Raw genomic sequence first — 24160 nt, forward strand, 5'->3', positions numbered from 1 at the left:
TGCTGCCCTATATGAGTCTGGTTCTGATGCTTGCTGTGTCTCTTCAAACTGTTTTTTGCCTCGTAGTATGCCTTGTTATTCTTTCTTGATAGACAGACATGATGTACTTGGTAAAAGGAACTGCTGTTACTAGGCCTTTAGTAATGTGGTGGTGAGGTGTAGAGTAAGGTGGAGGATGGGGAAGCTTTCTACAGCCTGAAAATTAGGTGAGGTCTCAGTCTTCTATTGAGCCTGTGTCCCTGGTCTGAGAACTTCATCAGTGCTTCTCATCCTTTCCCTCCCCTTTCCTTACTCTTAGGTAGCACAGGATGGCTGGAGAGAGCTGAAGTTAAGTATTGCATATTACCTTTTCTCCATGTGGAATGCTAGAATTAGCGGGAGTTGAGTATTTCCCTTCCCTCATGGGGCTAGAGTGGATTGGACTTAGATATTTCCTTTCCCTCAGGTGAGCTAGGCTCTGATAAAACCCCAGCAGACTAGGTGCTGGTAAAATAGTTTCTCTTGAGGGCAGGCCTTGTTAAGAACAGAATGCTCTAGTATATTTCAAACTCATTACTTCCCCCCCTCCCTCTGCTGGAAACACTAGGCGGTTTTTCTCTGATATTCACTGTGAGAACGTGGGCAAACTCCTGGAGGTAAAATTCACAAAGTGTGTGTGTGGGGCCGAATGAGTAGGTTCCCTGGAATTTTTAGCTCTCAGATTTGTCCATACTGAGACTCCTGTAGTTCATCAATTATAGGTTAGGTTTTCCTACCCACTGGTTCCAGGTAGAGGTTTCTGCTCTGGTTTGTTGTGATTTTCTATATTCACTTGTCTGTCTCTCCACTATTGGGGGTAGACTTGTCTGTCTCTCCAATATTGGGGGTAGTGATTTGCCCTGTGACCTCATTTCTTTGATGGATTCAAGAAGAGTTGTTGACTTTTTAGTTTGTTCAGGTTTTACTTGTTAGGATTCAGTGGTGACTTCCAAGCTCCTTACATGCTTACCTGGAGATCAGAAGTTTTGACTATATTTTAAGAGGGTCATTCTTGCTGGTGTGCTGAGGATAGTCAGAGAAAGGGGAAGCAGAGGTAGAGGCTGTTACACAAACACAGGTGAGAAATGTGCTGTGTTGGACTATAGAATTGTAGTTGGAAAGATAAATATTTCTATTTGGATGTTTGGATATCTTAGAGCCAGCAAGACTTGCTGACAGATTGAATGGTAGGGTGTGAGAGAAAGAGAGGTGTTGGGGGTAACTCCTTGGTATTTGACCTGAGCAACTTGGATGAATGGAGTTGCTGTTAATTGTGATGGCTACTTCTGGAGCAGAACCAGGTTTGGAGAGAAGAGATCCAAGGGTGCTCCAAAATTAAGAGGCCAGGAAGTTGAGACTGACCAGCCAAGGAGGTTTAGGGGGAGTGGCCAAAGAGGTAATAACAAAACCAAGAGAATGTGTTAGTCATCTTGTGAATAAAATGTATTCCAGGAGGAGGAAGTGATCAGATGCTGGATAGGCTGCGTAGGAAAAGAATTGAGAATTGGCCATTGGATTTAGCAAATGGAATTAATTGGTGACTTTGACTGCATGACTAAGTTGGTATCAGCCAGATTTCTACACTGTAAAGTTACTATTTTTATCTTTGTAATTAATATCTTGTGATGTGAGGAGCTACCTTGACACTATGCAAACATCCTATTTTTTCTTATCATTTTGGTCAGTAATTTTAGCACCCGTTGATAGGCTTGTCAGTAACAGTTGTTACGATAGTATTTGACCAATGATGATTTTTCTGTTTCTTTTATATTCTGTCTGCATTTATTGGCACTTTACTATAAGGAAGTACTGTCATTTATTTCTCATTATCCCTTTTCCTAATTATTTATATCAGAATGGACTCATGAATATTTATTCTATGGGTTATAATCTATTACTATTGTATTGTATTGCTGAGATTGTCCCAAATTTGACTATCAGGAGTACCTTCAAATTGGTTCATATTTCCTTTTGAAATGCCACCATCATTTTTTAGGCATATTTTTGCCTTCCCTGGCACCACAAGATATTCTAGGTTCATCTTGTACTTTCCCTGCCACAGTGTTCACATCAGCTGTTTCTCTAAGGTTACTTTTATTGCCGTGGTATTTAGAAACCAAGATCCAGGTGCTAAGTGTACTCCTTGCTTTTGGGGTGTCATTGCTTCTAGGCTTCATAATGGGCAGAGATAGGGAATATGTGTATTTACACTCATATACCCACACTTCTGTATCTATCTAAATTGATATATGTTAAAAACCATGAATTCAAACAGATATCTCCAATTCCAATTTATCATTACAGTGCTCATTTTAGCCTTTTCCTTTCCCTATTTTCCCATTTTCTCGCACAGTGAGAAACTTTGTTCACATTATCCATAGCATATCTACTTATTTGCTCAAACTTATACATATACATAAACTATATACATAAATTAATTTAGAATCACTAACCCATGGATCTCTAAGAAACAAATGTACTAACTAGAGTATAATATTTGTGTGCATTTCTTTTTGTTCTTTGCCTATTGTATAGGCAAAATACTGTTTTCTAAAGTTACCTAGTTTTTTCTTCCCCACACCTTCATTTGTAATATAATTATATTTATGTGTTAGTCTTTATATTCTATTTTGAAGTTTCCCCACATCCTGAATGATTTGTTCATTTGGTGGTAGGGGACGTGAGTTGATGTGAAACATCAATGTGATTCCCAATGTCAGAGCTATATAAACATTTTAGAAGTCGCTACCCTTCATTCCTACTACTTGTTCCCTTTCCCACATTCTTTCTACACCATCCAACCCATCCCCTGTTGGGTAACCAATCTCATTAGTTAATTTTTTAAAATTTATTTATTATTTATTTATTTTTGGCTGCTTTGGGTCTTCGTTGCTGCGTGTGGGCTTTCTCTAGTTGCGGCGAATGGGGACTACTCTTTGTTGCGGTGCTCAGGCTTCTCATTGTGGTGGCTTCTCTTTGTTGTGGAGCATGGGCTCTAGGCACACGGGCTTCAGTGGTTTTGGCACGTGGGCTCAGTAGTTGTGGCTTGCTGGCTCTAAAGCTCAGGCTCAGTAATTGTGGCCCACAGGTTTATTTGCTCCACAGCATGTGGGATCTTCCCAGACCAGGACTCGAACCCGTGTCCCCTGCATTGGCAGGTGGATTCTTAACCACTGCGCCACCAGGGAAACCCTCATTAGTTTCTGATTTATCCTCTCTGTTTTTATTTTGCCCAAATGGGCAGATACATGTATATTTTCATATATCCTCTTGTTTCTAATATGAATAGTAGCATACTATATAGTCTTTTGTATTGTGCTTTTTATACTTAATAATATATCCTGGATGTCACTCTAAATCAGTTCATAGAGAACTTTCTCATGCAGTTTTCATATTTTTTTCTTTTCATTTTTATAGTATTCCATTGTGTGAAAAAAATATATCAGTTTACTCAACCACTTTTTTGTATATGGCACTTAGGTTGTTTCCAGTATTTTGCATATTTACATGGTGCAACAGTGGATAACCTTGTGCATATATAGTTTTGTATGTTGTAGACATATCTTCAAGGTGGAGTACTAAAATTGTGATTGCTGGTCCAAAAGGTTTAAGTGCATATGTAGTTTTGTTAGGTACCATCAAATTTCACTTCAGATGGTTGAACTAGTTCGTATTCCCACTGCAACATACGTACACCCATGACCTCCCAACAAAAGTGTTGTAATACTTTAAAATTTTTGCCAATATAATATGGTTTTTTTAATGTATTTATTTATTTGGGTGCATTGGGTCTTCGTTGCTGTGCACGGGCTTTCTCTAGCTGCAGCGAGCAGGGGCTAGTCTTCCATGTGGTGCGAGGGCTTCTCATTGCAGTGGCTTCTCTTGTTGTGGAGCACAGGCTGTAGGCGTGAGGACTTCAGTAGCTGTGGCACGTGGCTCAGTAGTTGTGGCTTGCAGGCTCTGGAGCACAGGCTCAGTAGTTGTGGTGCACGGGCTTAGTTGCTCTGCAGCATGTGGGATCGTCCCGGACCAGGGATTGAACCCGTGTCCCCTGCATTGGCAGGCGGATTCTTAACCACTGTGCCACCAGGGAAGTCCTAATGTGTTGTTTTAATTTGCTATTTTATTACGAGTGAATTGGAACATTTTATTCATTTGTTTAAGGGCTATTTTTCCATCTTTCTTTTGGAATGCTTGTTCCTGTCTTTTGCTTATTTTTCTATTGGGTTTTTGGTCTTTGTCTCAATTTTTAATAGGTCATTATACGTTAGGGACATTAGTCTTTTGTCTCTGGTATATGTTACATGTATTTTCTCCTGGTTGTCTTTTGACTTTGTCCATAGTGGTTTCTTTCTTATGCAATTAAAATTTTTTTCTCATGTAAAAAAGTTTTTTTAAAAGAAATTTATCAATTTTACTGTCTCTGCATTTTGAGTCATAGATAGAATAAGCCATTTTTTGCACCAGAGTTAAAGATGAATTCATCCATGTTTTCTTTTAGTACTTAGCTTCATTTTTTCACATTTAGATCTTTAATCCATTTGGAGTTTATTCTTATGTATGGCACTAGGTATGAATCTAATTTTATCTTTTCCCAAGTGACTACCCATTTATTCCTGCACTGTTTATTTTTAAAGTCCATTTTTGGCTCAGTAGTTTGAGATCCCACCTTTATCATCTGTCTATTTCTGGACTTTTTATATGTCAGTATCACACTTTTAATTATAGAGGCTTTAATAGTATGTTTTTCATGTCTGGTAGGGCTAGTACTCATCAATTCTCTTTTTTGGTGTTTTTCTAGCTATTTTTGCATATTTGATTTAACTTTATTGCCTTGTCTCACTCTTTTAAAAAGATTAGTATTTTTAGAGTGATTGCATTGAATTTATAAATTAACATAAGTAGAACAAACATCTTATAAGGTTGAATCATTCTATCCAAAAACAGAGTTGTTTTTTGGTTTTGTTTATCCACTTTTACAGCTTTTAGGAGTGTTTTAAAATTTTCTTTGTAGAGGTTTGCACCTTCCTTGTTAAGTATATTTCTAAGTACAGTAGTTAATAATATTTAAATATTTATTGTTATTATAAAAGACGTTTTCTCTACTGGTATATCCTATAATGGTTTATTGCTTGCTTATTTGAAGGCTATGGGTATTTGTATGTTAATTTTATATACTGCTAATTTACTCCATTGTCTTTCTTTTGGTCTTCTCATAAATTCTCCAGGGTTTTTCAGGTATATTTGTCATATCATCTGCAACAGAGATAGTTTCACTACTTCTTTAACCATTCTTTGGCCTTTAATTGATTTCTCTTGTCTAATTAAATTGACTAATACCTCTCTTACTATGTCAAATAGTGGCAGAGTTGGTGGACATCTTGCCTTGTTCCTGATCTTACTGGATAATGTTTCTAGTATTTCCTCATTAAATAAGATAGTGTCTTTAAGACTAGTAGTATTTTAACATATTAAGAGAATATCTCTCAATTCCTATTTTCTTGAGACTTTTAAAATATCATGAATGGATGTTGAATTTTGTCAAAGATTTTCTTAGCACCTATGGAGATTTTTTTTTCCTTAGAGCTGTTAATGTGTTGGATAATAATACTACTAAATACTACTAATAATAGATTTCTTAGTATTGAACCAATCTACAATCCTGGAATACATTCCTCTTGGTTACAGCAAATTCTGTTCTTGGTGTACTAGAGGATTCTGTTTGCCTGTATTTAGATTTTTATATCAGTTTGAGTGAATGATATTGGTCTGTAGTTTTCGTTTTTTGTAATGTCTTTATTAGGTTTAGGAGTTGATGCTATCCTTACTTCTTTTTAAAAAAAATTTATTTACTTATTTTTGGCTGCATTGGGTGTTCGTTGCTGTGTGCAGGATTTCTCTAGTTGCGGTGCGTGGGCTTCTCATTGCGGTGGCTTCTCTTGTTGCGGAGCACGGGCTGTAGGTGTGCGGGCTTCAGTAGTTGTGGCACGTGGGCTCTAGGTTGCAGGCTCAGTAGTTGTGGTGCACGGGCTTAGTTGCTCTGTGGCATGTGGGATCTACCCGGACCAGGGCTCAAACCCGTGTCCCCTGCGTTGGCAGGCAGATTCTTAACCACTGCGCCACCAGGGAAGTCCTATCCTTACTTCTTAAAAGAAATTAGCATATTTTCATTTATTTTAAGAAATTAGGATGTTTTTATTCCTTTCAGTGCTCTGGAAAAATATGTAGATCATAGGGTTTATTTTGCCTTTAAAGGTTTCATAAATTCCTGTAAATCCATTTGGCTTGGTGCTTTTTATTGTGTGTGTGTGTGGTGGGGGATTCCTGAACAGCATTCTCTAGTTCTTCTACGGAAATTGATCTGTTCAAGCTTTCTAACTTTCATGGCATCAATTTTGTTAATCTGTTGTTCCTTAGGAAGTTATCCCCTTGCTATTTCTTATTTTTGTATATTTGTGATTCCCTTCCCTTTTTTTCCTTTTAATACGTTTAGCTTGTAGTTTGTCTACTTTGTCAACATTTTTTAAAAACTAGGATTTTGATTTATTAATTGCCTTTATGTTTTTTTTTGATTTTTTAGTAGTCTTTAGTTTTATTGCATTGCAAAGAGTGGTGTTTGTAATATTTCCATTTTATGGAAAGCATTGTTTTCTTTTTGACCTAATATATGATCAGTTTTTGTGTATGTGCCGTGGACCCTTGAGTATGTGTATTATTATCATCTAGGAACAATAAACATGTCTCACTGATTATTTTGTTCAGTTGGCTTATCTTTATGTGTTTTTTCATGCTTGATCTGTCTTGTACTAAAAGGTATATTAACGTCTCTTATTATTGTGTTTTTCTTTATGTCCCTCTGCATCTTCTATAGTTTTTGTTTTATAAAGGTGGTTACTTGTGTTATTTGATACATAAGAATATCCATAACTGTTACATCTTCATTATGAACTTTAACATTAAAAAATATCCCTCATTGTCACATTTGATGCTTTGGGTTGTGAATTCTCCTTTGGTAATCAGGATCGCCACACTCCCTCCTTTTCTGGTTTATTTCACTTAGCATAGTGTCTTCAAGGTTCATTCATGTTGTAGCATGTGGCAGGATTTCCTTCTTTTTTAAGGTTGAATAATACTCCATTATATGTTTATGACACATTTTCTTTATCCATTCATCTGTCAATAAATATTTTACGTTACTTCAATTTCTTGGCTATTATGAATAAAGCTGTAATGAACATGAACATGCAGATATCTCTTCCAGATCCTGATTTCTTTTGAATAAACACCCAGAAGTAGAATTACTGGATCATATGGTAATTCTATTTTTAATGTTTTGAGGAGACTTCATGCTGTTTTCCATTTTGGCTGCACAGTTTTATATTCCCACCAATAGGGCACAGTGTTCCAGTTGCTCTACATCCTCACCAACACTTGTTATTTTCTGAGTTTGATAGTGGACAACCTCTTGGGTGTGGTATCTTATGGTGGTTTTGATTTGTGTTTCCCTGATGATTAGTGATGTTGACCATCTTTCATATTCTTATTGGTCATCTGTATGTCTTCGTTGGAGAAATGTCTATTCAAAAGACATTTAAAAATCAGATTATTTGTTTTCTTTTTGTTGAGTCTGGTCTAATTATTTTGCCTTATAAGTTATTTGATTTTTTTTTTCAGGTAACTGTTGGGGATTTTATCTTTGTCATTGAAATAAAATAGTTTTATTACTCAGATATGTCTTGGGCACAATAGTTCTGGGTTAATTTTCCCAGGTACCTAGCGGGTCCTTTCAATGTATAGATTCAGGTCTTCGATTTCTGGAAGTTTTCCAGGATTATATTTCTAAGTATTAGTTCTGTTCCACTATTTTATTTTTTAGGGGCTTTGATAATATGAATATTATTCTTGGCCTGTCTTCCATTTCCGCTACTTTCACTCTAACCCTTCTTACTTCTTTCTTTATGTCATTTTCATACTCTTGCTTGTTTTCCTGGCTTGTCCTTTACTGAGTATGTGGTTGAGTATATTATCTCTTGGTATCTTGCAGTTTATTCTTTATTTTTGTGGTAATTTTTTCTTTTTCCTCCATTTCGTTTCTGAGTTCAGTCAGCAGTCTTTTTCATCCTCCCCCACCTTTTTGGACTTTTTCTGTTCTTAATTTTTGAATTTCTGATTCAGACTGTTGAATACTTGAAATGCTTGAGTATGTTTAACTCTGTTTAGGGTGTGACCTTATAGTTTTCTTTTGCTTCATGGTTATTTTTCTGGGTAAAATTTGCCTTGGTTGATAGGTGTGGGATTTTGTTTTTTAATTTTTACTATTAACTCTCTATGGGTTTGTTATTGTTTTCCTCCTGTTGATTTTTGTGGTGTTCGGGTGTTTTACGGATTCTGTTTAATGGTGCTATGCCAGTTTAGTAATGTCCAGATATTTTCACATATGTTTTCTGTCTGTTTTGTGGTGATGGTGGGGAGTGGGGCAGTCGTGATTCCTCCAATTTTGTTATCTTTTGTCTTGCAGGACTCTTAAGTTTTTACCCCTTGTACCTTTTCCCCCTGAACACTGAATTACTATGGATGCTCTTCATCTTTCGCTTTTTGCCTCCTACAGAAGTTCCTTCAAATTGCTTGGCTTTAAAGTCCATTACTTGTAGTCAGTATTCTGGTCTGAGTTCTTTCTGTAGACTTTTGAGACTTAGAATTGCCTTCTTCCTTGTGATGGTTTTATATTGAACTTGTATACTGCACTACCTTCCCTCTCCAAACTTCTCCAGAGTTTTTCTTGATCAGCCCTGCAGGGACAGGAGCATGAGATTTCCCACGCTAGGATAGAGCAATTGCCCCTTTTTATTTCCAGTTCTTTTGAAGTTTAGACATTCTCTGTCTTCAAGTTATGAGGGCTGAAGGCATAGTTTCTGTGTAGATTCATTTCCCTTCTTACTGTTCTGTATTGTTTTGGGAGGAAATATTGGGAGATGGGAGCGATGGCCCACCATTGTCTTTAATTATCCATCAGTCCTGTCGATTCTGTTTTATTTTCTAAATGTAGATATGAACATGGTCTCAAACATACATGTATCTGTGTGAAAATTCTAAAAAAAGACACAGGAAACATGTTTGAGTCATTATTAGGGTTAGATGAGGTTGTAAGTGCCCTTTGAAGAAGAGACACCCGGGAATTCTTCTTTTTTCTCTGCACACTCATGAAGAAAAAATCATGTGAGCACACAGGAAAATGTTGGTCATCTATAAGCTAAGAGAAGAGGTCTCAGAATGAAACTGGTGCTTTGATCTTGGATTTACCAGCCTCCAGAACTGTGAAAAAAATAAATTTCTGTTGTTTAAGCCACCCAATCTGTGGTGTTTCTGTTATGGCAGCCCAGGCAGACTAAGATACACCGACAACACACACACACACACACACACACACACACACACACGTATATTCGCAAATACACGTACACTCATATATCACTTATCACAGCTTTGTTTGTAGTAGTAAAAAATTGGATAGCTGAAAATATATCTTAGTAGGGGACTGGGTAAATAAATTATGACAGAAACATATATTGGAGCACTGTTCAGTCATTGCATACAATGTATATTTTCATTTATTGATGTGAAAGATGTATACAATATATTAAGTGAAACAGTTTATAAAACAGCTTAAAGTATGTTCCCATTTTATTAAAAAAATAAGTTTTTAAAGGAAGTGTACCCCAAATATTGAAAATAGATTTTACTGGACTTAGGATTACATGTAGTTTTAATTTTCTTTTGTATATTTCTGTGTTGTCTTTTTTCATAAGTTGCTATTTTTATAATAAATATTTGAATTTGTAAAAAGTTTTAAAAACACTGAATAGAAAAATCTGTATGTATGTAATATATCCTTTGGGAAGACATGTTTGTTTAATAGGAATTAATTTTTCTGGATGTAGTTGTAAGAAATAAGCATTGAGGTTTAAAGGCAAAGGACCACTCTTAAATAGGGTTGCCAGATTTCTATTTGCTAAATCTGGCAACCCTATCTTAAAGGAAAGTTGATTTGCTTTGTATATTTGAGATTCCAAAAGTATTCTTGGTAGAAAGAACCCTAGTCTTTTTTATTGTGCAAGTGAGGATGCTAAGGCTCACAGAGGTGATGACTTCCTTAAGGTCATCCAGCAACTCAGGTGGGCATCAGGACCACAGCTCAGTCTTGGATGATTCTTGCCACCCTGTTTTGCCTGTCAACCTTCTGTTGTTTTAGCCTGCTAACTGATCGCTAAGTCTATTAAAAGTGATTACAGGAGTTAATCTAAGCAGTGTTGTTATGTTGTCTTTAATCCAGTTCTAAAGGTTTTTTTTTTAATGCAATAAGACTGTACAATGTTGGTTGAATGTAAATAATGGTATTACCTACCCAAATTGCTTTATTTAGTTATCCTGGTGAAATCCTGTAATTTTGATTGAAAATATGACCAGAGCATATTAAAATTTTTTAATATTAAAATACTTTTAATGTGAAATAATTTCTAGGTTAAAAGCCTTTCCTTACTGGCATTCTTTTTTAACTGGAAGCAAAAAAAGTGAACTGTTCCCATTTGGGAGATATATGTATATCCACCTCCTCAGCCCATGTGGGCTGTATTCCATGATGATCTTTTGGAACATTTGGTGAACGTTTAGTAGACATTCAGGTCTACTAACAGGCAACACTACTTAAACATACACCTAGACAGCTACTTTTGCCTTATGGAGACTGATTTTCTAGAGACTGATTAGCATAAAGGTTGAGTGCAGTCTCTGGAGTTAGCCTGCTGGGGCTTTACATTTCTAATCCACATACTCTCTGGGTGTCACTTAATCTCTCAGTGCTTCAGTTTTATCATCTGTGAAATAAGCATAATGGTAATGCCTGCTTCACAAGATTATTGTTGTTGCAGTTAAATTATGGTAATACAGGTCAAGCATTTATAACGGTGCCTGGCTTATAATAATAAACACTAACACATATAGCACTTACTGCTATTATTCTAGTCAACTTATTTTATAGTATCACAAGCAAAAGTAATTTGAGAAGGCAGTATGTGAGATATTTGAAAAAGATATTCATCAACATCAGTATCTGCAGCCATTAAATGGTCTATTGAGTAGATAATGCTCACTCTCTGGCTAGTAGTCTTTGGGCATTCAAATGCGCAGTTTGCAAAAAAAAAAAAAAGTTTATGCTGCAGTATGGAATCTGCCTTAACATTCCTTTAACATCACAGAAATGCAAAGAAACTGTCTTGTAGACCATAATTTTCAGTATTGAAAATTGCCCATGATATACTTTTTATTAAAGATTGAATTATTCTTTTGTGTTCAGACTCTGCAAAAAAGTATGTCAATATGCAGTTATGGACTATAATCACATTCAAACATTAGGGTGGGAGGAATTTTCTAATATATTAATGTTTTATGGGAAATTATATTCTGTGCCCTGTTTCAGGATTATTGACCTTTCCATTTGGAAGAATATGAAAGATGCTATCTGAATCACTAAATAAACTGACATATAAACAATCATTATTCCCTGTGGACATGTTATTCTGGGAACAGACTTTTAGAATACAAAATTTTAGGGGCAAATAAGCTAAATTAAATGTTCCATATATTTTAAAATTTAGATTTAATTGACATATTAGTTCTGGGGTACAACATAATGATTTGATATTTGTATATAAAGTTGGCCCTATGTATCCTCTGGTTCTGCATCTGAGGATTTAACCAACTGTAGATCGAAATTGTTGGGGAAAAAAAATCCAGAAAGTTCCAAAAAGCAAAACTTGAATTTGCATCACGCTGGCAAATATTTACATAGTGTTTACTTTGTATTAAGTATTACAAGTAATCTAGAGATGATTTAAAGTATACAGGAGGGTGAGTATAGGTTATGTGCAAATAAATACTATGTCATTTTGTATAAGGTACTTGAGCATCCATGGATTTTGGTATTTGCAGGGGACCTGGAACCAATACCCCTCGGATACCAAGGGACTACTGTATTGCAAAATGATCAATGCAGTAAGTCTAGTTAATAGTCAACATCCATCACCATACATAGTTACAAAATTTTGTTTTCTTATGATGAAAACTTTTAAGATCTACTCTTTTAGCAACTTTCAGATATACAACACAATATTATTAACTATAGTCTCCATGTTGTACATTATATCCCCATGACTTGCTTACTTTATAGCTGGGAGTTTGTACATTTTTAACCCCTTGCACCCATTTTGCTCACCCTCCACTCATAATACACTTTTAATGCTGAATATAACTGAATGAAGGCTGTACTTTGCAGTATTGAGAACTGTCTTCTAGGTGTTAGATCTTAAACTCTTCAGGGCTCATTTCAAAGTATCTTTTTAAAGGACTGCCTAATTTTATACTTTGTTTCAAGGCCAGAGAGTTACTGAAACATACTGTTCTTTTCTAGTGAGTGGATTGGATCATATCTACTTTTAGCCATGCCTTTTACCTATGATTCTGTATAGTTAAACATCTAGCATTCAATTTAGAATTGTGTTTAATTTATTATTATTTCTTTGATAAAATTGATTTGTATCATACTCTTTCCAAAATACTATTGAATTTTTAACCAATTTTTTTATAACCTTCCCCTAAGGTATTCCCATCTGTCAGCAGCACTTAATTTGGAATAACATGGAACTTGAAGATGATTATTGCTTGAATGATTACAAGTGAGTGTAACTGCGTATCAGATATCTTATAGACGCTCAGAATTATGACTCCATATACCAGTGTTTTTCTTCTGAATCCTTGAATCATGTCTCTTCTTCTTCTGAATAGTTTTTATCCCTAGATTTTAGTGTAAATCCTGAACTTTAAGATGTGCTGGCTCAGTACCCATGCTACCTGATCTTTGTCCTCTGATTCTTTGTTTTACCTTTTCATTACTCACACCAAGCTACTTACCCCTGGCTTTTTAGACTTCCTCTTCTTATCTTGCCTTCTTTGCTCCTTTCTTTGAATATCGACTCATTTCCATCTGGCTACCTTCCTTTTCTTTCCATTTTCACAAGAGTACTGGGTAAGAGAGTATTGCTCTTCACCAAGTCTTTCATTTTTCTTAGGCCCTCCTAATGCGATACTAAGTGACACTGTGTGCATCAGTGATTGTAGATACACCATCAGACCTTTTGTCTTTCTCCCTTCTCTCACATAGTTCTTCATTCTTTCCTTAAAAAAAAGGGTCAGAGGCCATGTGGAATAGCTGGGAGCACACTGGGAGTTGGGAGATCTTGTAGATTTGTTATTCTTCTATTGCTTTATTTTATTAAATAGATCTGATATTTCTAACACTTTGGGTCTTGAACAAGCTTCTTTTCTTCTTAGGGCCTGACATGTGAAATGAAGAGGCTAAACCACAGAGGTCCTTTTCATACTTTTATTCATGTCATATTTAAGGCTTATGAGAACTTCTTCATGTTTTCATTATTTATGCAAGTAAATAAGTTAACATTTTATATTTATGCACATTGCTATATCATTTTTATTATCTTTTAGAGAGTAGGCACTGTGATAAACCAGCACATAATTATGTGTATATTTAACACTGAATGTATTTTGTTGATTGTGGTTTATTTTTGTGTTAATTATCCACAGCATTTCAGAAGGTTGTACCTTGAAGCTGGTTTTGGCTATGCGTGGTGGACCTATAAATACTAGAAGAGGTAGGCATATGTTAAAATTATGTATATTAAAGCAATTTGACAATAATAATCTTCAAGCCAGGTGGTGTTTTTATAGCCTCAGGTTTTATCCAGGTTCTCTTTCTGCTATTAGGTCTTAGAAGAACCTCGTTGTTTCTCTCAGCATTGTTCTTTTCTTATTTTATTTTTTAAATTTTTATTTTATTTTTATTGAAGTATAGTTGATTTAGAATGTTGTGTTAGTTTCAGGTTTACAGCAAAGTGATTCAGTTATACGTATATATGAATATATATATTTATTTCAGATTCTTTTCCCTTATAGGTTATTACAAAATATTGAGTATAGTTCCCTGTGCTATATAGTAGGTCCTCCTGCATTTTTGGTTTGTTTGTTTTTGCGATACGCGGGCCTCTCACTGTTGTGGCCTCTCCCATTGCGGAGCACAGGTTCCGGACGCGCAGCCTCAACGGCCGTGGCTCATGGGCCCAGCCGCTCCGCGGCATGTGGGATCTTCCCGGACCGGGGCACGAACCCGTGTCCCCTGCATCGGCAGGCGGACTCTCAACCACTGTGCCACCAGGGGAGCCCTAGCATTGTTTTTTAAAGCCTAAATGAGGGGCAGGAGCTCATATTCCAGAAAAATCTCATGATTCCTGATTCAGTCCAAAGAGATTTAAATATAAACCTCACCAGTATAGGGAAGGGCAGTGGGATGGCATAGTACAAGTATTACGTTGTTATCATTGTGTTTAGGTTCATTTTACTGGTCTTGTTGCTTTTTTAATCCACTGCGTCTTCAACTCCTGGGGTAATGATTGCTGTAGGAAATTCCAAAGATACCTCTTAGCCTGGTTTGTGATGCATTTGGGTTTTATAGATATTATCATAGTCCTGTTGAAGCCTTTTTTTCAGAATGTGGGTGGTCTCTGAGAGAGACATTCAGCAAACACATTTTGAACATCTACTAGATGTTCAGTGCAGTATTTCATGGGAGAAGAAGTTCCTGCTTCATCACAGTGTCCACAATAAACATGTGAAGAATTGATGTTACTTCAAGCAGCTGTAAGTGCTGGAGGGAATAGGGTAGCATGACAGTGTCCGTGGAAGTAGGGTAGTAGGAGGACAATTGTGGAAGAGCCCTTGGAGATGATGATGTGAACAGAGACTTGATTAACAAGGAAGTTCTAAGCATGGGAAGAGCTGGGCATGTTCACGTTTGTCCCTGATTCAGGTATATCAGATGGATCCCCACAGAGCAGAGGCATGCTTAGATTTCTCAGAGTAGTCCTGCTCTGTGGGCCTTGTCTGGGGAAGGCCTTTGTATTTGTTTGATCCTTCACTAACCAGAAAATTGAATGTTGAGTACTGATTCCACTCATGGCTTATACTTCTTCCACAAGTCAGATTTCATCTCCATGCTTCATAATTTTGATTAGAAAATAGGGTTATCACCATCTATTTCCTAGCTATTTCAAGAGGATTTTGTGAGATATGGTACTTTGGCTGTTGAACTGTTTTGGATAAGTTAGAAAAAAACAAAGATAATAATGTTAGAGCTGATTAACTAGATTTGGGACTTTCTATTAGTTGGACCTATGAAATTGCCCCACGTAACATTAAATGATGTTTATAGTAGCCATTCTGAGGGTAGTAGAAGAACCCTAGTGTGTTTACTGAGCCGTTATAAGACGCTAATTTAATGACATGTGAATTCCATTGTATTATAGTTTTCAAAGTTTGTTATTTGTGTATAGTATTGTCTTTAAACAGAATGTTTTATCAGGCACCTACTTTTCTTACTAGGACTAAAAATATGTTTATGAGGATAAGTACACAGATTCTGAGTTAAAAATACATGTATTTTTTTAACTTAAAACAAAATGAAAGTGGAAGGCATCATTACCCTTCGGTAGTTGAAGCTTTGTAATACTTTTTTCCCTACAACTTCTTGTGCCTCGTTTGTAAATTGAAGAATCAGTACCTAGAACTTGTCTTTTTTTATATTTTAGACTAAGTTCTTAATAATTATGCCTTTATTGAATCAACTTTTAAAATGAAAATGTAGCTGTTGTCTACCTTACATCAATGAAAACTTTGTGAAAAAGAAAAACTGTACCCAGATCTAGAAATTCTCCATAATGTATTTCAGAAACCTTATTTTTTAGCTATTGGGTTGGCCTAAAAGTTCGTTTCACAGAAAAATCCAAACGAACTTTTTGGCCAACCCAATATTTAGTCTTACTTGAAAATTATGGTTTAGAAAATATCTTTATTGTGTGAACTCCAGTAATATTTAGCTTTTAAAATTGTTTTTGAATTAACCATTATTAGAACAACATGGAAAATACTTTCCTGGGAATTCCCTGGTGGTCCAGTGTTTAGGACTCTGCACTTCGACTGCATCAGGCACAAGTTCCATCCCTGGCCAGGGAACTAAGATCCCGCAAGCTGTGTGGCATGGCCAAAAAGAAAAAAAAAAAAAGCTTTCCTTTCTAAAATTAAATTTTATCCTAAACTATATACATAATGCTTTATACCTGATGAAATCTAAATGATTGTTCTATTATGAAAAGGGGTGTTGCATACATACACATAGGTGCATACATATATTCAATGCCAGTGCCTCCCTAAGTAAGGCACACTCTCTTGGTTTAAACAAGACTTTCATGTGGTTTTAGTAATGCTGGTAGCATAGTTTTTGTTTCTTATTAATATAATTTGGAAAATGTAGCATAAACTTAAAATGGCAAGGACCTGTTTTAAAAATGTCCTTTAATATTTACACATCTTGTGCCTATGAAAGAGCCTATCAAAACATCCAACTATTTTTGTAAAACAAGGTAAATCTTACTATGTTTCTGAAGTTTTTGTGTTTTAGTACTGATGGAATTGAATTTAGGATATGGGAACATCTTCAGTGTTTTTACCTCATTACTTTCAGAGTTTAACATTTATTATTGCTGTAACTTTTTGACAGGTTCAGATAACAGTTCAGCACTGTTATTCTGTTAATAAGTAAGCTACTTGAATGAAAGTTATAGAGTCTGAGAAATTGTTGCCTCTTTTAAGAAAGAACAAATGTTTCTGCAGCTTGACATGAAAACGTCTTTGGGAGCGAACTTTTCTTCCCTCAGCCATTGCTTAGACTCCCTGATCTGAGGTTCAGGGGCGTTTAGAACATTCAGGCTGTGAGCTAGCAGTCTCTTGAGGCTTGTCCCCACCACAGGAGCGGAATCTGTCTGTGGCTGCTATGGATGAGAGTGGGTTGAGGTGATGGCTGTGCAGTGTCATTCAAACCTGACGACAGCGCCAGGCCGCTAGAGCCACGTGCTCTGACTAGACACATAGATACATACCAGGACAAGTGGGGTCCTGGGAGGATGCTTTCAAGAAACAACATACTGATCATTACAGACCTAGCAGTTTTAGCACACTAAGGGACCCCCTTGTGTCCTGGGTTACCGTGTACTTTTTTTTTTTTTGCTGTATGCGGGCCTCTCACTGTTGTGGCCTCACCCGTTGCGGAGCACAGGCTCCGGACGCGCAGGCTCAGCGGCCATGGCTCACGGGCCCAGCCGCTCCGCGGCATGTGTGATCTTCCCAGACCGGGGCACGAACCCATGTCCCCTGCATCAGCAGGCGGACTCTCAACTACTGCGCCACCAGGGAAGCCCTACCGTGTACTCTTAATTGCCTATCTTCACGTCAAGAAACAATTCTAAGAAGAATCAGCCTTTACATAAAACCAGAAAGAAAAAAAGGGATTCACTTCTAATTTCTAACATATGTTCCCCAATTGTGTGTGTGTTTGTTTTTTTAATCTAAAGTAAGTGGAATTTACATTGCTTTTTAATTATTGATTGTTAGAACCAATATTGGAAAATATAGGGAGTGGAAGGTGTAAAGTGAAAATAGTTATAGATAATTATGTCATACAGTCAACAAATATACTCTCCAGTGACACAGGAAAAACCTCATGTATTTGGTTAAACCCTGCCTTTGTACATAACAACATAATCATTTCATTTCTTTCATATTAATACAACATAGAAAATGCTGTATTAACTAAAAAGACCAGAAACTTATCTGAAGAATGTAATATATATGTATTGTATGCATAGGATTGTTGTTCAAATTCAGCACCTTATATCCTGACAGTGTACCAAGATGCATTAAACTTGATATAAATTGAAAGCTTGTTTATCAATTTTTCCATTTGTAGTTCCTATGGAAGATCCACTTAGGGAGATGGCTGAGTACATGGATTCCAGTCGAGATGAGGTCTGGGAGAAGACCTCCTGCAAGAAACAAGTTACATTTCTGGTATACCGAGAAGGAGATCAGTTGAATTTCTTTCGTGTAGTAGACAGGGGAGATGGCACTTTAACACCATTATCTGAATCTTTAAGGTAAATAGGTTTTCATTTGCATGTCTCACTTAGAAAAGGAGAACATTGTATGATACACCCATGAACCTTATGTTTACCTTGTGTTGTCAAAATAGTCTTATGATATTCACAAGACTAACTAAATTTTATTCATTCTCCCCTTTTCCACCACCCCACCTCAATTATATAATTCTGAAATTGTCCTTCGTATGATTGATACGAGTAATTTCTAAAACTGAAATTTCTTTATGGAGTAGGATTTTTTGTAAAAAATATTTATTTCTGTCACTTTATGAAAGTCTAAGATGCCTACTAGATTATAGAGTCTTGTTACAATAGTGTGTTATTATACAACTGTGGCATAATAGAAAGGGTTAAGCCTAAAGTTGCTCTTTTTTTCCAAAATTTAACTCTGCTGCTTAAAGATGGATAAATCTCTTTACTTCTCTAGTCTTGTTTTCCTACTGTATAAAAGGAGGAGGGGAAATTCCCTGGCGGTCCAGTGGTTAGGACTCCGCGCTCTCACTGCCAAGGGGCTGGATTCAGTCCCTGGTCGAGAAACTAAGATCCCACAAGCTGCACAGTGAGGGCCCCCCCCAAATAAATAAATAAAAAATAACAAGACATATAATCCTTAAAAGAAAAGAGGAGGAGGAGTTGTTATATTCTAAAATCAGAAGGAAACAACTTAAAGGTACTTAGCTAGGCAATAGAACACTTAGTAAATTGGACAAGGTAACCTTCAAGTTTCTGTGCACTCTGCCTTACTATGATTCTTTACCTCCTTTCACTTTAAAACATTTACTAAAAATTTACTGAACTTTTATAGTCAGTCTTTACACTAGGCACTAGGTTATAAAGATTATATTCCTTCCCTTCATGGAGCATGCAATCTGCTATAAATAGTATCTATAATATAATTTTGGCAGTTGTTATAAAAAGACATCAACATCTCTGGAAAAGCAGATAAGAAGGCCTTCATTTTGCCTGAAAGGTGGGGAGTTAGGGACAACCTCTGAGAAAAAGTGACCTTAAAAGAGGAGTAGGACAGGCAGACAAAGGAAGGAAAGGTATTACAGATAACTAAATTTAATTCCACAGCATAAAAACCTAGTTGCAATACCGTTCATACAAAAAGTAACTTGTAGTCTGGAAATCAGTTTCTATGCGTTGGGAGTCTAGGCACGGTTTAGCCAGGTGCTCTGCTCAGGTTCCCACAAAGCTGCAGTCAAGGTGTTGGCAAAGTTGTACTCTTGCCTGGAGGCTTGATTGGGGAAGAGAATCTACTTTTAAGCTCATTCACTTTGCTGGCATAATTCATTTCCTGACAGTCATATGACTGAGGGCCCTGGTTCTTTTACTGGCTATTGGGTAGAAGCTTCCCTCAGTTCTCTTTTGATTAACTCAAAATCAACTGATTTGGGGCCTAATTTACATCTGAAAATCCCTTTACTTTTGCCATATTCTGTTGGATAGAAGCAAGTCATAGGTCATGCCCAAACTCAAGGCTAGGAGAGTATACAGGGAGTGAGCTCCAGGAATTGGGAATCCTGGGGATTCCTTTAGGATTATGCCTCACCTCAGAGTGTTATGTGGAAGAGAGATTATACTCATTCTTTGGGGCCAGAGAGCAGATGTCACAAATGGACGTTGACTGTTGACTCTACGTGTCAGGCTCTGGTTAGCATTGCTAACATGCCTTAAACATATGGGCTAAAAGTAGAGAAGAGGGACCAGTGAGGGCTGCAGCTTTAATCCAGGGTCTCTCACTTAGACCATGAGTAGAATTTCTTTATACCAGTCTCTCCATGTGCTAGTTAGCTGTTGTTTTGGTTTTCTTCCTTAGGAAATCCTCTTTTGGCTCTCCTTTCCTAAGGGAGAAAATCTAAGCTCCGTAGCTTAGCATGGAAGGCCCTTCAAAACCTGTTATCATCATTTTTACAGGTCTCTTTAATTATGCCATGTATTTTTACATCTTTTTTCCTTTGCTTAAAACATCATTTACTCCTTTTACCTCAGTTTTTCCCCAGTCAACTTCTATTTGTGTTTAAGACATAATCCAAATGTTGTTATGGATTTCAGTTAAAATTGTATTATTATTGTTCCTCTTAAGCTATTTTTTATTTTTCTTTTCCTTTCTATTCACTTACCAGAAGGGATAGGGTGGATGAGGAAGCAGAGCAGAAAACCTTTTCTGGTCGTACCTTATCCTGCCTATTCTAGGAGAGGCTTTCTCACTCCACAATAGAGGGCAGCAAACTTTTTCTGTAAAGGGCCAGATAGTAACTATTTTAGGGTTTCCAGGCCAAGAGATACAACTAAGGATACCATGTAAGTACTTATATAACAAGAGGAAACAAATTTTCACAAAATTTTTACAGACAAAATTCAAAATATAAGAAGAATAGTGTGTGTGTGTGTGTGTGTGTGTGTGTGTGTGTGTGTGTAATTCAGGTCTACTGACGAGAAGAATGGAATTCTTTTGTGTGGGAGTAATAGTTTAGTTAAGGTGTTGAAAGCTAGTGTTGCCTATCAAATTTGCAGAATCAGTTGTAAAAGTTCACTTGTTAATATTGATCTGGAATGAGATTTTATGTACGTTATCTTTGAAAATTTCATTTCACACAGATAGGTACTTGCCAAATAATGAGAGCAGTCCATGAGCATATGATTTTAATTGAGCATATTCATCACTTGGAAGGCATTTATAGAATTCTGTTAGAGTCTTCCCTTGCTGTTTGCCTTTAGCATTTCATTATGTTGCAGATCAGTCACTTCCAATTGAACATAGGTGGAGCTTCTCAATTGCACATTTAAATAGATTTTGAAATACACAGATTTCATTTAACTTGCAGTGAGGTATGAAAACGCTGCTGGGAGTGTAATTTGAGTTTGGAAAGTATGACTGCTGCAAATTTGTGTGGGAATGGAGATCTTGCTTTGTTTTTAACTTTTGAAAGCATGATATTACATGTGGTTCCAAGTAATGCTAGTTGTCAGTATGACATTACTGCAGTGTAAGTTTCTCATGTAAGTACTGTTTTGGCTTGTAATTTTAGGTGGAATTCACTAAGGAACATTATCAAGTACACAGCACAAACTAATTTCCAAAGGCATTCTGCATTGGATGTTTGCGGGTGCGAGTGGTTCTTCTCATTCAGAAAAATTCAGTGTCAGCCCTGAGCTGAAAAAAATCACAATAAAGCTGCTACTGCCAAGCCATTGAACTAACGGTTAAGTCCATGAGACAAATGAAGTCTACCATTGACACTGTTAGTTCAGTAATACATGATAGATTGAAATATTTACTGCAGGATTACCTGCTGATGAATAACACGATGAGTAACCATAGGTTTTAAACACCTTACATTTCATTAGCTTTGTAAATTTGTACTAAAAATCTTGTTTTTTCTGTTCCACACATATTTTTGCTTCATCACGTGTAGATTTTTTTTTTTTTTTTGCGTTACGCGGGCCTCTCACTGTTGTGGCCTCTCCCGCTGCGGAGCACAGGCTCCGGACGCGCAGGCTCAGCGGCCATGGCTCACGGGCCCAGCCGCTCCGCGGCATGTGGGATCCTCCCGGACCGGGGCACGAACCCGTGTCCCCTGCATCGGCAGGCGGACTCTCAACGACTGCGCCACCAGGGAAGCCCCCCACTTGTAGATTTTGCTTCAAGTTGTACTGTTAGTGTTTTAGCAATTTCTTTGAAAATATTCTTAAATGTAGTTGTTTCATGCAGACAATACATGGGGGCTAGTTCTTCAGTCACTTCAAATTTGGTTTTGATACCCTGAATAAGCAAAAACAACTGAATAGTATCTAGCTTGTCTTGACTTGTCAAAAGCCAAGGAAAATGACTCCAAATCATTTGCCTGAGTTTTAAATTAACTATTGATGTTGCTTCCAGTGTTTTCAACTTTTCTAGAAATTGTTCTTGCCAAAGAAGTAGTCTTTAAACAAGTTTATTTTCTTTGGATACATTTTTTCAACTGCTGTGATCAAAAATGGCTTAATTAATTCACAATTGGTAAACATTTCCTTGTTTGGCTAGTAAATAAGCCACTCGGAAACTTCTTTTGGTTGCACTCTCATTTTCATTTATTTTTGTGAAGAAATTATACTGTGATGAGATATTCCATTTTAAATTTTCTGATTTTTCTGACCATTGCTTTCCTGCAAGTTGGGAATGTTGTGATGAGTCCTTAGTCTGATAATGTCCAAATATGTTGTTTTTCTTTAGCATAGCTATAGTGTCATTGTATAATAAACATCATATTTTGCTATTTAGTTGATAGCAAAATGATCCACTCTCTACTGTGTTTTAAAACTGCAGCATTTGAAGTCCACTCTTCTCTTCATTTTGACATGTTGGGTACATACTGGTAATAAAATGTCATTGTACAGTGATACACATGGTAATCGAAGTGTTGTTGATTATGACTGTGCCACTGTGATTTACAGTGTGCTAAACCACAGTACGAAGCAATGAGAGAGCCACATACAATTTCTTATGCATCTATTCAACTCTGCCATTGTAGTGTAAGAGCAGTATGCAGTGCATGCAATATATGATCAAGTGAGTGTGGCTGTGTTCCAGCAAAACTTTATTGGACACAAATGTGAATTTCACATAATTTTCACATTATGAAATATTATTATTTTGATTTTTTCAACTATCTAAAAACCATTCTTAGCTTGTGGGCCAATCAAAAATAAGTGGTGGGGGCTTCCCTGGTGGCACAGTGGTTAAGAACCCGCCTGCCAATGCAGGGGACACGGGTTTGAGCCCTGGTCCGGGAAGATTTCCACATGCTGTGGAGCAACTAAGCCCATGCGCCACAACTACTGAGCCTGCGCTCTAGAGCCCACGAGCCACAACTACTGAGCCCGTGAGCCACAACTACTGAAGCGTGCATGCCCAGAGCCCGTGCTCTGCAACAAGAGAAGCCACCACAATGAGAAGCCTGCGCACCACAACGAAGAGTAGCCCCCGCTCGCTACAACTAGAGAAAGCCTGTGCACAGCAACAAAGACCCTACTCAGCCAAAAATAAATAAATAAAATAAATAAATTTATTAAGAAAAAAAAGTGATGGACTGAATTTGACCTTGGTCATAGTTTGCTGACTCTTGCTCTAAGAAAAAACAGAATTATTTGATTGATTCTGATACAAAATCTAGTATCAGTCATCATTTTTAGTCTCAAATCTTTTTAGTTAATTGTGCTACCTTACTGCTTTTTTAAGTGGGAAGAAATAAAAAGAAGCATTGCAACACTTAATTAAATGGTAACTTAATCTGTGAAAGTCACATAAGGAGTTGGCTTCAGGGTGAATAATATTCTTGTTGGAATAAATATTACATTTGCCCATCTCTTATTCTTTTTTTTTTTTTTTTTGCGGTACTCGGGCCTCTCACTGTGTGGCCTCTCCCATTGTGGAGCACAGGCTCTGGACACGCAGGCTCAGTGGCCGTGGCTCACGGGCCTAGCCACTTCGCGGTATGTGGGATCTTCCCGGACCGGGGCACAAACCCGTGTCCCCTGCATCGGCAGGTGGACTCTCAACCACTGCGCCACCAGGGAAGCCCCACACCTCTTATTCTTTAATCCTATTATTAGGTTAAAAGATTTAGGAGAAGTTAAATATAGCATTCAAGAAAATATTTAGAATATTTAAAAATAAAGAAAGGTATTCTTGGATTAAGTTTATAAATTACTGTGTTATCCTGGTCTAGTTACATTTTTCCATTTAGAAAAAAAATGGGATTGGCTTCTAACTGATCCCATGAATCTATGCTTTGTGAGAGGAAACAGAATAATGTGGTATTTTGAAAAAATTAGGTGAATTTTTTTTAAACATATATATTTTTAATGTTTATTTATTTATTTATTTGGTTGCACTGAGTCTTAGTTGCGGCATGGGAACTCTTAGTTGTGGCATGCATGTGGGATTTAGTTCCCTGACCAGGGATTGAACCTGGGCCCCCTGCATTGGGAGCGCAGAGTCTTAACCACTGTGCCACCAGGGAAGTCCCCAAATTAGGTGAATT

At 36.9% G+C, this 24160-nt stretch overlaps 1 protein-coding gene across 5 annotated transcripts in view; it reads left to right on the forward strand.

Moving 5' to 3' along the window:
- The window catches only part of ZFAND4 (zinc finger AN1-type containing 4), a 76167-nt gene that overhangs the window by 26321 nt on the left and 25686 nt on the right, over positions 1-24160 (forward strand). For all 5 annotated transcript variants that reach the window (XR_007471455.1, XM_033412112.2, XM_049697391.1 and 2 more), the window contains exons 3-5: positions 12671-12746; positions 13672-13739; positions 17942-18128. Coding sequence is in view for 4 of the 5 variants with exons in the window: in XM_033412112.2 (XP_033268003.1) it covers positions 12671-12746; positions 13672-13739; positions 17942-18128 (331 nt within the window). In the remaining variant the exon portion in view is untranslated. The remainder of the gene's footprint in view (positions 1-12670; positions 12747-13671; positions 13740-17941; positions 18129-24160) is intronic.

Source organism: Orcinus orca, chromosome 14 (assembly GCF_937001465.1).
Source record: "Orcinus orca chromosome 14, mOrcOrc1.1, whole genome shotgun sequence".
NCBI classification, from domain to species: Eukaryota; Metazoa; Chordata; class Mammalia; order Artiodactyla; family Delphinidae; genus Orcinus; species Orcinus orca.